The following is a 14,747-nucleotide window of genomic DNA, read 5'->3' as shown; positions in this document are numbered from 1 at the left end:
GATCCTCAGTAGAATCCAATTCATTTTTAAAATAATTTTGTCCACAACAGTTTTTAGAGGGTTAGAGAATGTAATAAAAATCCAAAATGGAGAACCATTGACAAAACTGTATGAGTCCTTATCCACATAGAATCAATGCATCAATAAAAAACGACCACAGATTAACATTAAATAGAAGGTGTAGTGATAATAAATCCAGAGGTTTAACTGAAGTAGATGCTTCTCATGAGATGGTGGCTGATGATAAAGACCAATAGCAGCTCGTCAGTACAGTCCTCAGCTCGACTCTTAGCTCGCTTGAGAGGAAAATATGTTTTTTGTGGCGTTGTGACGATGCAGAGCAGTTTGTGGTCACTGGGAGACGGAGGACAGTGTGCGCACAGACTGTGATGAGGCGGAGCTTCCCTCTCGGCCTCTGGCCGCCAGCTTCTGTCTCAGCTCTCTGATTTCCTTCAGCAGTTCTCTCTCGCCGCTGTCCAGCTTGGCCCGGCCTCGGTCCAGAGAGACTGACAGAAGAGAGAGAAAGAGAAGGACAAACAGGAATGTTATGTCCATGTTCACTTTGTGTTTCTGACCGTCATCTTGCTGTCGTTGCACAATCAAAATAACACAAAGAAGATCCCATCTACAGAGACTTACAGTTGGTGGCGGTGCTCTCGGACGGTGAGCTGCTGTTCAGACACACCGTGTTGGTACCCGCCTGCCTCGGAGTGGCTGCAGTGTTGGGTCTGATTGGTCGACCGGCACCGTTGGTTCCAACATGAGCAGCGCTGGCGCCAGCGCCGGGTCTATGTGGGAGTCCTCCAGTCCAACCTGGTGACCTCATCCTTGTATGTCTCGTATGCTCATCTGACACAAAGAGAACACTGTAGTACCACATCGACGCCCAGACAGGGCAGCTCTGTGTGTGTTTGTGTGTGTGTGTGTGTTTGTGTGTGTGTGTGTGTTAATACCTGCGTCTGCTGAAGACCAGCCCTCTCGCTGCTCCTGTAACTGGGCTCTACTGCTCATCACCTCATCCCACTGCAAATTAACAAATACTCAACTGACTAATTGAATATCAGTAGCAAACAAGCTTATGTTAACAAATCCCACAATTTGTCTTCATCGATAATTCATACTTCAGACAAAATCTGTAAAAGAGAATTTCATCACCAATTTCATTTGTTTTGTCCGTTTTTGGCTCGACAGTCGACTGTGAAACACTTTGAACTGCACAAACCTGTATGAAAGGTGCTGTACAAATAAAGTTTTGATTGATTGATTGATTGATTTACATGGTCCGATGTCGTGTTTCCCAGTAAGCAACAAAAATATCAATCATTTTTCTCCCACAGCATCGAATGTAACAAACGCCCACAAGTGATTTCAAAGAAAAAGCCAAAAATCAGTATGTAAATTGATGTGTTGACAAACACACTCTCGTTGTTCTCACCTTTCTTCCTGCCACATCCCTCATGGTGTCAGCCAACCTCTCCTCCTCCGCCAGGGTCTGCCTGTGAAGCGCTGCCAGCCGCTCCCTCTTCCTCTCCTGCTCGGCATCCACCCGCTGCAGGCGCTCCGCCACGTCCCTCTGCCAGTCCGACTCCAGGCCCAGCTGGCACGCATCCGCCAGGGATTCCTCCAGGCTCTGTGCGCGGGGGAGAACGTTATTGGAAACAAGAGGAGGACATCACTGATACCTGTTCCAAAATATTTTTGTTGGATGATTGTGAGGCAGATGTATGAGTGCATCAAGATAGAGTAGTGGCATATTTCAAACTTATCACTCTGGCTACATTACTGGAATGTGTCGCTAACCTGCATGTTGGTCTCTGTGCGGTGCAGCAGCTCTGTGAAGCTTTCCTCCTCTCTCTCCGCCTTCCTCATCCTCATCTCCACCTCCTCCTCCACTTCCCGCCCCACGTGCTCCTGCTCCTTCAACATGTGCTGATAACAGTAAATGTTATCAGCAAAAAAAGTTGTTGCAAAGGGCCTATTACACCAACTTAACAGTTGCAACATTGGTCAAAGCTTGCTGGCTGACGTGTTGCTGGCGTCATACAATGTTATTTATTCAATATCCAGTAAGAAAGTGCAGTGTTAACTAAACATTTTATGGCATTTCACACATGCAAACCTAATTCACATGTTGAAGAGAGAAATTATGGTCGGAAAAAAATTCAAATACCTGTTCAAGTCGTTTCCTCTGAGCCTCCAGCTCCATCTGTCTGACCTCCAGGTCCTCGACAGCTGCGGCCGTTTCTCTCTCTCGGAGATCCATCTGTGGCAGGACATGAAAGTTACTGCATGTATGTATGTAGGAAACAGCTGATAAGTTCAAAAAAAGATACCAACAGTTAAAACAAATGTTAGACATAAAAATAAATCTACTTACATTGGGATTAATGCGATAACTCACAGAGAAAGTTAAAGTGATGCAGTATTGAGTCAGTGAGAGTAATCATAGACGCAGGCGGTAGAGATGGTAAAATATTAAGAGACAGACAAACAGTGTTTGAGTTTGGCCTGCAGCAAAATACATGATCTATCCAGAGAGCAGCTTTTAGTAGAAGATTACAAACTTGAGAGAAAAAAATTGTCCTGGGGTTTAAAGAATAAATTGGCAACACTTATTGCAGCTATGACTCACTGGCTAGTTTGGGATAAAAAATTAAATAAATAATGAAGTCAGATAAAATCTTAACTTAAAAAAAAACAGAGAGCGCAGCAAACGTGCAAGTGCCTGAAACCTGCATTCTCTCGAATGCTCAGCAGAGGACGACACCACTTTCTGTAGACGTCTATGAGAAACTGACTCTACTTCTCTCACTTGATATTTAACGTAAACATTTTCCTGAGGAGTTAATGGTCTCATCGCTAGTTTGAGTCTTTTTCAAAACAGCATGATGTTCATTTTGTAAATTATTGTCCCATTAAAGTAAAATAGACGATAAAGCACCGTATACATTGGGGCATGGATGCAGCGTGATAGACAGCTAGTACCGTCCAATCAGTGCATGGTTACAGCTTTAGGAAGGCGTCCATTAGGCAAGCAACTGAACCGTGTGTTTACCTTTCTACCGATCTCCTGGTCCAGTCTTTGTATCTGTGAGGCTCTCAGGTCTTGTTGGTGTTTGAGGAAGCGTCTTCTACTTGCGTCCAGCAGCTGAATCTCCTTCACCTTCAGCTCTCTCTTCATGGCGGTCAACCTACAGAGGACAGAGCAGGTGTCAACAACCACTTTCAGTGCTCCACATCATTTTGTTTCTCATAACTTCTCTGTCGAACTGTCTGTGTCTTGTGCTTTTACTTTGTTCTCTGCTGTGATAGTTTTTCCTCTTCTTGTGCCAGGATTTTTCTGCGCTGTTCCTCCGCCTTCTGTAGCAGTTCCTGTGTTCAATCATGTACCATGATTCTGTTTACAAAATTTCCATGCCAGACTTGTGTTTCACATAATGATAAACTGTATGAGCAAGTCAACAACCAAGCTGCACAGCCCATCTACCTGTTGAGTGTAATACGTCTCCTCTTCAGCATTACGACGCACAAAATCTGCCCGAAGTGCCGACACCTCCTGCCTGTTTAGACAACACATATACACTCACATGTGATGCATCTTTGCACACCACTGACTTTAAATGTTATAATCCAATATGATTTTGATTTAAATAAATAAATAAATGCCTCTTTTCACATGATTCATCTGTAATCTCACCTCTCACGGAGATACTCCTTCTCCTGCAACCGTATCTTCTCCCTTTCCTGGCTCTGATATTCCACTATGAATTCTGGGTAGTGGTTGAACACGGGGTACTGGCCCTTGGTCAGTGGTGTAAAGTCCGACAGCAGAGTCCTGGGATGGATGTCCGCAGGCGTGCAGCTCAGCAGCCGGTAGGCCTCCTTTATCATGGCTCCCACGTCCAGGTTGTTACGATGGTGAAAGAAATACTGAAAACAAGGGAAACAGGAGAGATGAGAGAAAATTTTGAGACTGTAAATCTTACTGGCTGACCTTGGCAACTCCTTGAGTTGTTACCTCAAAATCCTGTTTCTGGGAGCAGAGAAGCAGCGGCTCACGACAGCAGGTGATGTAGGCCACACAGGTTATGATCAGGAAAGATGGATGGTTCGAGAAAATGTTGTCAAAGAGTCGGAGCCACTCATCACAAGTCAAAACCTCTGAGAACAAGGTCTCCAGCAGGGGCCACACATAGAGCTGAGGGGGCATGGGAAACAGAGGTGTTAAATAATGTGTTTAACCATAACCCTTTTATTCCAGCTGCTGCAGCTTCGTGTTGCTGTTACCTGTGAAGTGATGCCACAGTCCACCAAATGTTGCAACAGCTCCTTGTCATGATGAGCCAGAACGTTCTCCGCCATGTTCAGGATGTTCAGAGGAGGGTTGGGGAAGTACTCGAACCAGTGCTGGCACCAGTTCACTGCAGAACAAATGTCCGAGTCAATAAAACTCCAACATTCACGTTTATTAAACTGTCAGTAAGTTGACATTGCCAAATGACATTTGGTGACCAATGAAACAGCAGCGATTAAAAAACTGTCGTTCAAAGAATGTCAACAGCTCTCATGTGAAAATGCTTGTTTTCCATAATCCGTATTGTTGAAGCACCTATGACAGTAGCCACCACCTCGAAGCAGAGTATCGGGTTGTTCTGGAAGAGCTTGACGAAGGGGAAGGCCACCAGGGGAAGGTACTCCACCTCTCCAAAGATGGCTGCCCAGTGGCCTAAAGCAGACAAAACCCTGTGGAGTGAAAAAGAGTGAGGGCTCAAAGATTTATTAAAAAATAGAAAAAAGAGTTGCAGTTGTGTGTGAGTCAGAGTGAGAGTGAGAAAGAGAGAGTACCTCTGAAGTCCTCTCTGTAACTTGAGGCTCTTGATGGGGTATCTGTTGTGCAGGGTGAGGTAGGCTGAATGCAGGCCCTTATCAGTCAGACTGCTGTATGCTGCATGGTTCTCTGGGAGACAAAGCAAAGACCGCCACACAAACATCCTGCAACACAAACATACACGGAATAATTGCAAAAATAATTGCAGTGCATTCTTTGCTCATCTGATACACAAATGAATCCGTACCTGTATTTGGCAGGAAATTCTCCAAAGGTCTTCAGGAGAGCCACGAGTCTCTTCTTATTCAGACCGGCTGGAAGTTCGTTCTGTTCAAAGAATGACACAATCACTACATCTGGTCAGAGAATGAAGAGAATGACAAAATATACAGGGGAAAAAAAAAAAATCAAAACAACTTTAGCATGCCTGTATGATTTCCCACCTCTTTATCATCAGCTGTAGACACAGCAGGAGGTCTGAGTACCTTCACCTGTTTCCTAGCCAAGCTCATGGCAGGTCTTTGGACAACCTCTGACCTGACCCTGACCTTTAGGTTTGACAATTCCTGGTCACCATCTGAGACTACTGCCACCCTGGAGGGAGGAGGCTGTGTGACAGACAGACACCCAATATGAAACACAAAATAAACAATCTGAAAACTCCACCTTGTGGAACATTGTACTGTTGTTACAACTGACGGTCACCTTGTTTAATTCCTGTGTGAGACACTGGACATTGTAGATATTTATGCTGCCATTATCCATGATGGCCACAACATGTCTGCCGTTAGGGCTGACCGCCACTGTGGTGATGGCGCCATCATGGGATCCCATGTGGAAAAGCAGCTTGCAGGTGTGAATGTGGATGAAACGCATTACACCATCCTGGCTCAGTACACCTAGTGTCTAGGGAGAAAAGAAAAAAAAGCCATGAACCCAAGTCACAAATCTATAGCAAAAGAACAGGGGAAATGGGGAAGGATCTGAAGTTTACTGGTCTCGTTGTCTGGGTACCTGGCTGGCTCCTCCGTCAAAGCTGTCAGGCAGAAATTCAAGTTGTCTGACAGTTCGGACCTGCGTGGGCATCTGAATCACCCTGACCAGCTCTTGGCTGTCCAGACACCACATGTGCAGCAGGTTGGAGCGGCCGCCTGCTACAAGTCTCTTACCATCACTGTCAAAATAAATCAGGCATATATAAGTGTTTGGTGAAGACCTTCTGATCCATATTGACTTTAACTTTTACTGTGCTTTGGAAGTGTGATGTTATTTAATCATAGAGAAATACAATGAAGAGCTACATAAATTACTGAGCGAGTTGAGGATTGTGACGTGAGAGACCCACCGTGTGACAGCAAAGGCCTTGTAGGAGACTTTAGGTCCGCAGTCAGGAACAGGGAGCTGGTATTTGCAGAACAGTGTGTCGCTCTCCCAGGCAAAGATGGAGTCATCACTGAAGCAGCTGAGGATGGTGTTACTGTGAGGCAGAAAAAACACCTGCAACACAAACAATAGTGATGTGAACATTCAACAATAGGACAAATAACTAATTTAGAACCGGATGTAATACCATTCATTTACAAGACATAATGACCAAAACTTTGTCAGACTTCTGCAGATAAATGATGAACTTTCTGAAGTGATCAAACTACTATTTGTAACTATTGTTTACCCTCTGTATGCCAACAGACTGTCTGATGTTCAACTTCCTCTTCCTCTGGAAGGTGTCCAGGTCCCAGAGCTGGGCGGTGTCTGAGGACGTGGTGACGGCGTATCGGCCCGAGCTGTGGACAGAGACGGATGAAACTGCTCCTTCGTGACCTCGCATCCAACTGACCAGCTGCTTTGTGTCTGTTCAAAGACACAAAAGAAAAAATGTGGAGGGCAAGTTTATTTATAGTTAATTGTAGTGGTTGCTTTGTGTCTGAAAGAAAGGCAATGCTGACTGTCTGTTGTGATGGTTAAATTATAAATACAATGAGAACAAAAAAAGCAGTAGAGAACAAAAAGTAGCTACTTTCATTTGACATTGTTTTGTGTCTTGAAAACCTAAAAACATCGAATAACCCTAATAATTACAATAAAAAGAACAAACCACTGTGCAATGTGTATGTGTCTATCCTACCCTTGTCGAAGCACTTGACAGTGTAGTCAGCCAGCGCCACAAGGAACTCTGTGGTCCTGCGGAGGGTGAAAGCCAGAGCAGTGCAGGCCTGTCCTGTCTTCTGCACCAGACGAAATCTACCCCAAGGAAGAAGCAATTAAAAAACAACAACATAGGATTAGATAAATGTAATTACTGAGAGCTAAATCTGTTCAATAAGACAAAGTGTAGGAGCACAGGTGAAGACAGTAAGGCAGGTTAGGGTGTCAGGAGAGGAGGCGCCCTCAGGAAGAGATGAGCCTTCGAAGGGTTCTTGAAGGCAAAAGAGGGAAGCTGCTGCTCTGATAGCATTTGGTCGTTGGCTCCACCATCGGTGAGACACTAACGAAAACAGTCTGTGATTGCCTTTTGTGCAGGGATGGCAATGAGATGACGTTCTTTGGTGGAGTGAATTTGATTTCACGAGTAGCCAGTGGAGGACGATGAGTAGCAGAGTGATGCGCGGCATACTGAGTGAGACATGGCCTGAAATGTGTCCATGACAAATTGAAGGAATGTCCGGTGATCTCAATCATTGTCATGTGCACAAAGGTGTTGTTGTGTCTTTTTCAACACGGAACCGAACACAATTCAAGGAAGAGAGGAGACGTAACATTTACATTGTAAATTGTGGACATGCTATTATTTCCATGTTGCAAACCTCGTAGAGCAAATCATTTTTGTAAAATATAATTCAAGTGGCAAACACTTTGAGCACAATCAATCACCTGTTTCTGCTGATGTCAAAGACATAGATGTTGCCATGGTGATCTCCAGCCAGAAAGGAATCTCCAGTGGTGTCAAAGGCCACGTGGAGGAAACGCACCGTCTTGCCCTGCTGAGCAGTGCGGGCCACCGTCACTAACACACTGAGGAAAACAAGCAGGAGACATTAGAGGGGACAACGACTCGCAAACAATAATGAAATTTAATTCTGTGAACCACTGTTGCTCTCTAGTGGTCAGAATTTACCCTGAAAAAAGTGGCAGAAATGCTGCACAACTTGTCCCATAATCAAACTTTCAGCTGCAGAAGGGCCACTCAGCGGCATTCTTTTAATTTATATGACTCAAGACAATTCCTCCAATTATCCAATATGTTACAATTTAATTTTCTGTTTAGATCGACGGAAACATCACGGTATTTTGACAAATGTTTTAGCGCTGTATTAACTGTATCATCACTTACACATACAACGATGGGACATTCTAAATATTATACATTTAGACCACATTACAGTTGAGATTTGATTTACGTTTATTTTCTTAGTCTTGAAAGTGTGAAATGACATAATTCTCTGGACTGCTAAAGATTCTATCAACCCCCACAACCTAGACTGGACTGAACACAATGTGAAATCACTGTCAAAAATAAATATATCACAGAAGAATATATGACTTAGGTTGACACAGACCAATGTGGTTTTCATGCATATATTTAGATTGAGACAAGACACATGTTCCCAGTGGATGATGTACATATTTAATATTCCCTCCCCCCTCATCACCTGGTGACCACAGGAGACGTATCCAGTGTCGTTGAGTGGATTTGAACACCTACCCTTTGCCTGCTGTTGGTTTTCGATGCCAGACTTTCCCCTCTTCTTTATTCCCAATGTCCGTCACCTCCATCTTTTAAACAACTCCGCGACAACTCGGTACACACATTTGTACTTTACGGAACTTCGTGTTCCTGCGTCAGTTCACCGGTAACTAGCTAACGGGGCTAGCCGGCTAATCTCTGCACAGGCGGCGCTAACAGCGCGAAATTTGAAAAGAGCACCACTCGGTGTATTCGACTGTAAACTACGAGCAGCAACGCCGAAGAAATATTGAATGAGAGCGCAGCAAGAATACGTTTTAGTCGGAGCTCAACAGACACATAAACTTTCAGAGACGACGTTGTGTTCACCGTTTTCCGAGTTTTTCGACTTTGATAACGGTCATTTTGTCGCTTAAATGTGACGTAGACGGTAAACAGACTGTGGCATTATGGGAAATGTAGTTCAAAAAACCTAACGGCGCTTTTATTTTCCATTGATTGTGTTTCCCAACATAAAGGTTGAGATGGACATGTTATAGAGATTCATTAAAGTTGCCGCACGTTACACTTTTGATATCAATTTTTTTTAAATTGCCATTTTATCCTTTTTGGTCCAAATGTTGTAAAATTATTTATGATTAAAATACAGGACTGAGCTGATTAAAAAAGTTGTTTATTTTTCTTCTCTTTTTTTATTGTATCGGCCCCCTAAAGAGCGTCGGCCCACCGGGAAAAATGCCAGATTACCAGTCCAGCACTGGTTTACTGGTAGACCTGTGTTGATATAATATTGACAGTGATAATCCAGTAGATCTGAGTTTCTCTGAGACGAAACTACCAGCACAGTGTGCTCAGGTCAAAGTTTCTCTTTTGTTTTGTTTTTATCCCTCCGAAAACTTGACATACAATTCAATCCATAACTTTTTGAGTAAATCTGCCAACAGACAAACTAAACCAATCACATTCTCTCCTTGCCGGAGGTAATAAGACTTGACCTTTATTTATCCTTGAGAAATATATATATATATGTGTCACTTGGTCTTCCCCAGGGTAGGAACATAACTAAGTACATTCAGTCTCCACAGGTGACTGCCGTTTGAAACTGAAACAGACTGTTGCTTCTGTCACGTCTCTTTTTGTTGCTGGCTGCCTCTGGATGGTCAAAGTGGGAGCTTTTGCAAATATCACAGGAAGTACTATAATAGTGCAAAACAAAGCCAAGAGATGTAAGTGTTAGATAATAAAAACACATCCGGTTCTAGAGGGTTTTTTTCAAACTAAGAGCGTGATATAAACCAGTCAACTTCATAAATCCCCAAGTTGGCAAAATGACTTGTTATTGCCAAGGTAATGGCCACTGTCACCGTGATACTATGAACAAGACAACATAAACAAAAATTAACGAGCCTGAAGACAAATGTACATTTGAATTTAATCTGAGTGTAGTGTTTAATGGGAAGTTAATTTTCTTTGAGCAACTGTAGATTTTCCTAAGAGAAATGTCTGTTACATTCCTCTATAATTATTCCTTTACTATTGATATTAGTTGTTCCAGCCCATGAATAAAAATCACCTTTCTCTTGTAGTTTACCCTAAGAATATACTTGTCATCAATTCATTCTGGCAAAAAAAAAGTATTCATGCTGTAGCATATCACTTTTCTTGATTAACCAGGAAATGCTCTTGCTTAGAAGCGGTTTTATTATAGAAGTTGTACTAATTGTTTTACTTTGAAAAGCCAAAGCGGATACGTGCGCTCAGCCCCAGGTTAGCTTGATCACATGTAGAGCTAGCTTCCTTTTATTAGCCACGTCATGTAAACTTAGCAGTGGAAGTAGTTAAATCAAGGCAGCCAGGGGTCGCACACTTCGGGGGGGATCGATCGTTTCTTTTGTAGAGAGGGGGGGTCTTGTCTTCGAGGATATAAATAGGTATTAAATCATATGGAAAGATGTCGGATCTCGGGGACTGGTTCAGAAGCATCCCTCTCATCACCCGGTCTTGGTTCGCTGCCTCGATAGCTGTTCCCTTATTTGGGAAACTAGGACTTATCGATTTAAGGCACCTCGTCCTGGTCCCGGAGCTGATCTTCTACAGATTTCACGTGAGTTGTTCTTTTTCGTCCCCTGTGTGTGTGTGTGTGTGTGTGTGTGTGATGGTTGTGTTGTGTTGTGTTGTGTTGTGGATTCGCTCGGTCAGTTAGCAGGTGGCTACTAGCGGTGCTCACCGAGCAGGCCCCGAACTGGTGCGACAGCCAATGAGAGGGCGAGACGTCGGAGGCGAACACTTCCGGTTGCTGTCAAAATGCCACTTCATTTAGCAACGGTGGAATAAGGTGTAAAAATAACACCGATGAAAATATACTGTTTATATATAGCAGTCAGAGAAAGTAGCCGAGTGGTTTCATGTGATATTATGTGGTGTAACATAAGCAGTCAGCTTCCAGAATATAAATATGTCTCCTAAAAAACTAAACTCAGGGCAAAATGAACCACGTAAACCCAGTTAGTTGCATTAGGGGTAAGTACTGTACGACTTTTAACTGCATGTACTTTTTACTTGAGTGATGTATATTTAATTAAACTACCCATCAGTACATGAAGAAGTTGGTGTCACCTCCACCAGCTACAACATTAATACACAGTAACAATAACCCATTAATATAATGGTGTTGTACACCACCTGAAACGCACAAGGCCCCTTGTGAGCACAATAACATAATCAGTTCTTTTGATCTAAACTCTTGATGATAGTCATCTACATTTACTAAATTGATATTTTGAATACACGACTTTCATACATCACATGACATCATTAAATCTTCATATTGCAGAGAATACATTTTAGCTTCGTTAAACAGCTGAAACAATAAACCACATTGATGCAGATGAATTTTTCTTTAAAAAAAAAAAATGAATTCATGGATTGCAGAGGAACAACCAGCGGATGCCGTTCGAGTGCTCGGAAGTCATCCATTGCGATTCGTCAGAGACTCCATATGTGTCACGATCACACCCTTATAAGTAAAACCACTGCCCTGTTGATATCTTACTACATTTCTCATGGATGATGAACGTGTCTCATGTTTGTGTTTCAGCTCTGGAGGCCGGTGACATCCACCTTGTATTTCCCCGTAAACCCCCAAACTGGGTTCCTGTACATGGTCAACCTGTATTTCCTCTACCACTACTCCTCTCGGCTTGAGACAGGTGAGAGAGACACACACACACACACACACACACACACACACACACACACACACATGCAGCCACATGAAATGCTCTTCCTGTCACGCTGATCTGTTTGTTCTTGCAGGGGCGTTTGAGAGCAGACCTGCAGACTATGTCTTCATGCTCCTCTTCAACTGGATCTGCATTGTTGTATCCTTTTTGACTGATGTCACAATAATATATCTTTTTTTAAAAACTTTAAAACCATCTGGTCAGAAGATAAATGAAAAAAAAACTACTGTAAGTCATCCCTTCATCATCTGAGGTCACATCCCTGTTAGCCTGTTTCCCACTGTGCTGCTTTCTTTCCCCTTCTGCATTTCTCTTTCATCTATCTTTTCTATACCCATCTCTCTCTCTCTCTCTCTCTCTCTCTCTCTCTCTCTCTCTCTCTCTGCAGCAGCACTGTGTCATGTCAGGTTGGCTCTGTGCCAGTGGCCCAGTGTCAGTCTACCCCTGCAGAGCAGAGAAACCTTATCTAGGTCACATGCAGCACCAGCAGTGCAGCCTGGCCCACATCTCCAACACTGTGCCGTCTTGTCAGGAGTTAGTTCAGCTCTGACAGTCTCACTGCTTGTCTGGATTTTTCACATTGCATTTTCTGACCATAAGACACATTTGAGAAAAATCCCCAGACCTCATCTCACACCACGTGTTCAGCACTCGGCACTTTCAGGCTAATTGTGGAAATGGGTGATTTAAAAAAAAAAAAAGTGAGGTGTGGGAGATTAGGCAAAGTCTGATCTGCCAAGGTCAGATACCTTGCTCTAGGGGAAGAAGGGGAAGAAGGGGAAGGGGTGGGTGAGAGTCAGCTGCTGTGTGGGAATTAAACCAGCACCCCCCCCCCCCCCCCAAGTCACCAGCTTCTGTAATCTTAAGGCTCCAGCTGTGATTGTACCGAGCCTTCATGTTGCCGTCCTTGACTCTGTATCTGCAGATAACTGGGATGCTGATGAACATGCGGGTGAGAGTCCTCTTTTTTTTTTTCCCCCTCTGTTATTTATATCGCAACATGAAATCATGGCCACTGTTTAGTATATAAAGTATTTACAACATCTGTGACCTAATGCTTTTTTTGGCATTAAAATTAAGGCTCTTTCTATGTCATCGGGCATAAGTGAGCACAACTAGTGCAATGATTTAAACTCGAACTGTTTGTGTTTCCAGCTACTCATGATCCCGCTGATCATGTCAGTGTTGTACGTCTGGGCTCAGTTCAATAAAGACACGATCGTGTCCTTCTGGTTCGGAACACGATTTAAGGTATGTTTTTTTAACAGCAGCACTTGGTACATTTCTTTTAAACTAGTCAACAGTGTCATATAAAGGTAGCTAATATTTCCTATTGATATCAGAACAGAAAAAACATCATATCATCATTGTTCCACGTAACATGGAGATAGTTCTAATGAAAATGCTTCATATTTCTGTTGCTCTGTCCCAGGCACATTATCTACCTTGGGTCATCTTGGTCTTCAACTTCATCATTGGAGGCTCGTAAGTGACAATTTTGAATGAGTACAATCAAAGTCAAAAAGTTTTTGCACACACTTTAATATGAATCACAATTCAGTGTCTAAACTTAATCAGAAATATAATCAGGAATAACCTGAAATGTTTATGTTTTACGTCTAAAAATGTACATGTCAAACCAGCAGTGTTTACTGGGGATTAATCTTCATCTCTCCTACTTTGCACAGTTTTGTGAATGAACTTACGGGCAACCTGGTGGGTCACCTCTACTTCTTCCTCATGTTCAAATACCCCATGGACCTGGGTGGACGCTCCCTCCTCTCCACACCAGAGTTCTTGTAAGTTTTTAGATTTTTTCCATCCTTGGCTTTATTTTGAAGTTTCAGCCTCTTTTTTATTAAAGTTGAAACACACTGACGTCATTGTTCAGATTCAGGGATATAGGCTATATGCAGCTTTAAATGTGAGACAATGTAATTCCTGAAAGAACAGACAAGTCATTTTTCCTCTAAAGGAATAAAAATGCCCCCATACTAATTTTGATATATTTAAAGGTTTTGCTACTACAGCCTTACTTGGTAGCTTCTTGTGACCGATAGCAGCTTTTGTTTGAAAACTTTATATATATATTGATGTGACAAAGAAATGATTTTGGATTAATTATTGGTTTTACTTCCAAACAAACAAGTGTTTTAGATATTATGAATAAAACTATGAAAGGGAAAACCTTTGGCCACCAATGCACACAGGGAGACATAATAACAACAGCATAATAAACGAATTTTCTTCCCATAAAGTATGATTTTTTAAAAATTCATTTTCATTTAATTAAATTTAGATTTTCCATAAAATTCCATAATTTTAAATGTTTTTTCATATTGTCATCTCATCCCACACCTCTCCATCTTTTTTCTCCTCCTTTCTCCAGGCATCGTTTTTTCCCTAACAGGAGGGGAGGGGTGTCGGGCTTTGGAGTCCCTCCCACCAGGAGACCGGCCGCCCAGGAGCCGGCGGCAGGAGGCGGCGGGGGAGGAGGAGGAGGAGGAGGACGCTACAACTGGGGCCAAGGCAACCGCCTGGGGGGTGAATGAGAGGAGATGGCTACACCCTCCTCCTCAGCTCCCGACAAATAAAATGGCCGTGCGGCTGACGGTTCAAGTTAAAATGCTTGCTTCTTCACATTCTTCTGTTTGTGGGAATTAAAAAAAAAAAACTCTTACCTTGATCTTATTTGATTCAACTTCATGTTGAGTTTTAAAGGATATGACAGGCTGAAATTTGAGGAAGCACGCATTTTATCTGAGAAAGCAGCACACAGCAGGACTCTGACTCTGGCTGTGGGCTCAGTTCACCAAGCAAAGCCAGCGCTCTACTACTCTACTCAACTACTGCGGATGAGTCCATGTTGAAGCAGATAGAACACATGAATAAATTGTTTCTTTTTGGGTTTTTTGTAATGTGATGATCCTTAATCTCCTTCTTTTCTTCATCCCTCCTCCACCTCTTCCCCACACGGTGCCATTGCACTTGT

At 42.9% G+C, this 14,747-nt stretch overlaps 2 protein-coding genes across 2 annotated transcripts; one reads left to right on the top strand and one right to left on the bottom strand.

Moving 5' to 3' along the window:
• Nucleotides 1-52: 52 nt before the first annotated feature.
• Nucleotides 53-8,938, bottom strand: tbc1d31 (TBC1 domain family, member 31). Its single transcript, XM_035611794.2, has 23 exons — nucleotides 8,532-8,938; nucleotides 7,700-7,840; nucleotides 6,954-7,069; nucleotides 6,501-6,679; nucleotides 6,174-6,325; nucleotides 5,843-6,002; nucleotides 5,534-5,734; nucleotides 5,272-5,436; nucleotides 5,076-5,155; nucleotides 4,846-4,992; nucleotides 4,610-4,743; nucleotides 4,288-4,421; nucleotides 4,019-4,198; nucleotides 3,698-3,930; nucleotides 3,488-3,560; nucleotides 3,293-3,372; nucleotides 3,056-3,191; nucleotides 2,171-2,263; nucleotides 1,801-1,929; nucleotides 1,436-1,630; nucleotides 954-1,023; nucleotides 640-849; nucleotides 53-506 (listed from the first exon to the last, which is right to left on the bottom strand). Exons 1-23 carry the CDS (start codon nucleotides 8,600-8,602, stop codon nucleotides 352-354), a joined length of 3,234 nt encoding a protein of 1,077 aa, XP_035467687.1. The 5' UTR covers nucleotides 8,603-8,938; the 3' UTR covers nucleotides 53-351.
• A 1,346-nt stretch (nucleotides 8,939-10,284) lies between these two features.
• On the top strand, nucleotides 10,285-14,663 carry derl1 (derlin 1). The gene is made up of 8 exons (XM_035621879.2): nucleotides 10,285-10,617; nucleotides 11,611-11,722; nucleotides 11,829-11,893; nucleotides 12,681-12,707; nucleotides 12,911-13,006; nucleotides 13,188-13,240; nucleotides 13,444-13,554; nucleotides 14,145-14,663. The coding sequence occupies exons 1-8, from the start codon at nucleotides 10,465-10,467 to the stop codon at nucleotides 14,305-14,307; spliced, it is 780 nt and encodes a 259-aa protein (XP_035477772.1). The 5' UTR covers nucleotides 10,285-10,464; the 3' UTR covers nucleotides 14,308-14,663.
• Nucleotides 14,664-14,747: the final 84 nt, after the last annotated feature.

Source organism: Scophthalmus maximus, chromosome 1 (assembly GCF_022379125.1).
Source record: "Scophthalmus maximus strain ysfricsl-2021 chromosome 1, ASM2237912v1, whole genome shotgun sequence".
In the NCBI taxonomy this organism is placed as follows: Eukaryota; Metazoa; Chordata; class Actinopteri; order Pleuronectiformes; family Scophthalmidae; genus Scophthalmus; species Scophthalmus maximus.
Note: the sequence above shows the minus strand (reverse complement) of the source record. Positions and strands in the feature narration are given on the sequence as shown.

Bases quoted from the DNA above. Each gene is read 5' to 3' on its own strand.
- derl1 (XM_035621879.2), top strand. From the start codon at position 10,465: ATGTCGGATCTCGGGGACTGGTTCAGAAGCATCCCTCTCATCACCCGG. The intron at 10,618-11,610 runs GTGAGTTGTTCT...TTTGTGTTTCAG, and splicing joins TGATCTTCTACAGATTTCAC to CTCTGGAGGCCGGTGACATC. The intron at 11,894-12,680 runs GTATCCTTTTTG...CTGTATCTGCAG, and splicing joins TCAACTGGATCTGCATTGTT to ATAACTGGGATGCTGATGAA.
- tbc1d31 (XM_035611794.2), bottom strand. From the start codon at position 8,602: ATGGAGGTGACGGACATTGGGAATAAAGAAGAGGGGAAAGTCTGGCAT. The intron at 6,326-6,500 runs GTAAACAATAGT...TTTGTGTTGCAG, and splicing joins AGTCTGTTGGCATACAGAGG to GTGTTTTTTCTGCCTCACAG. The intron at 3,931-4,018 runs GTAACAACTCAA...CCTTGTTTTCAG, and splicing joins CCCAGAAACAGGATTTTGAG to TATTTCTTTCACCATCGTAA.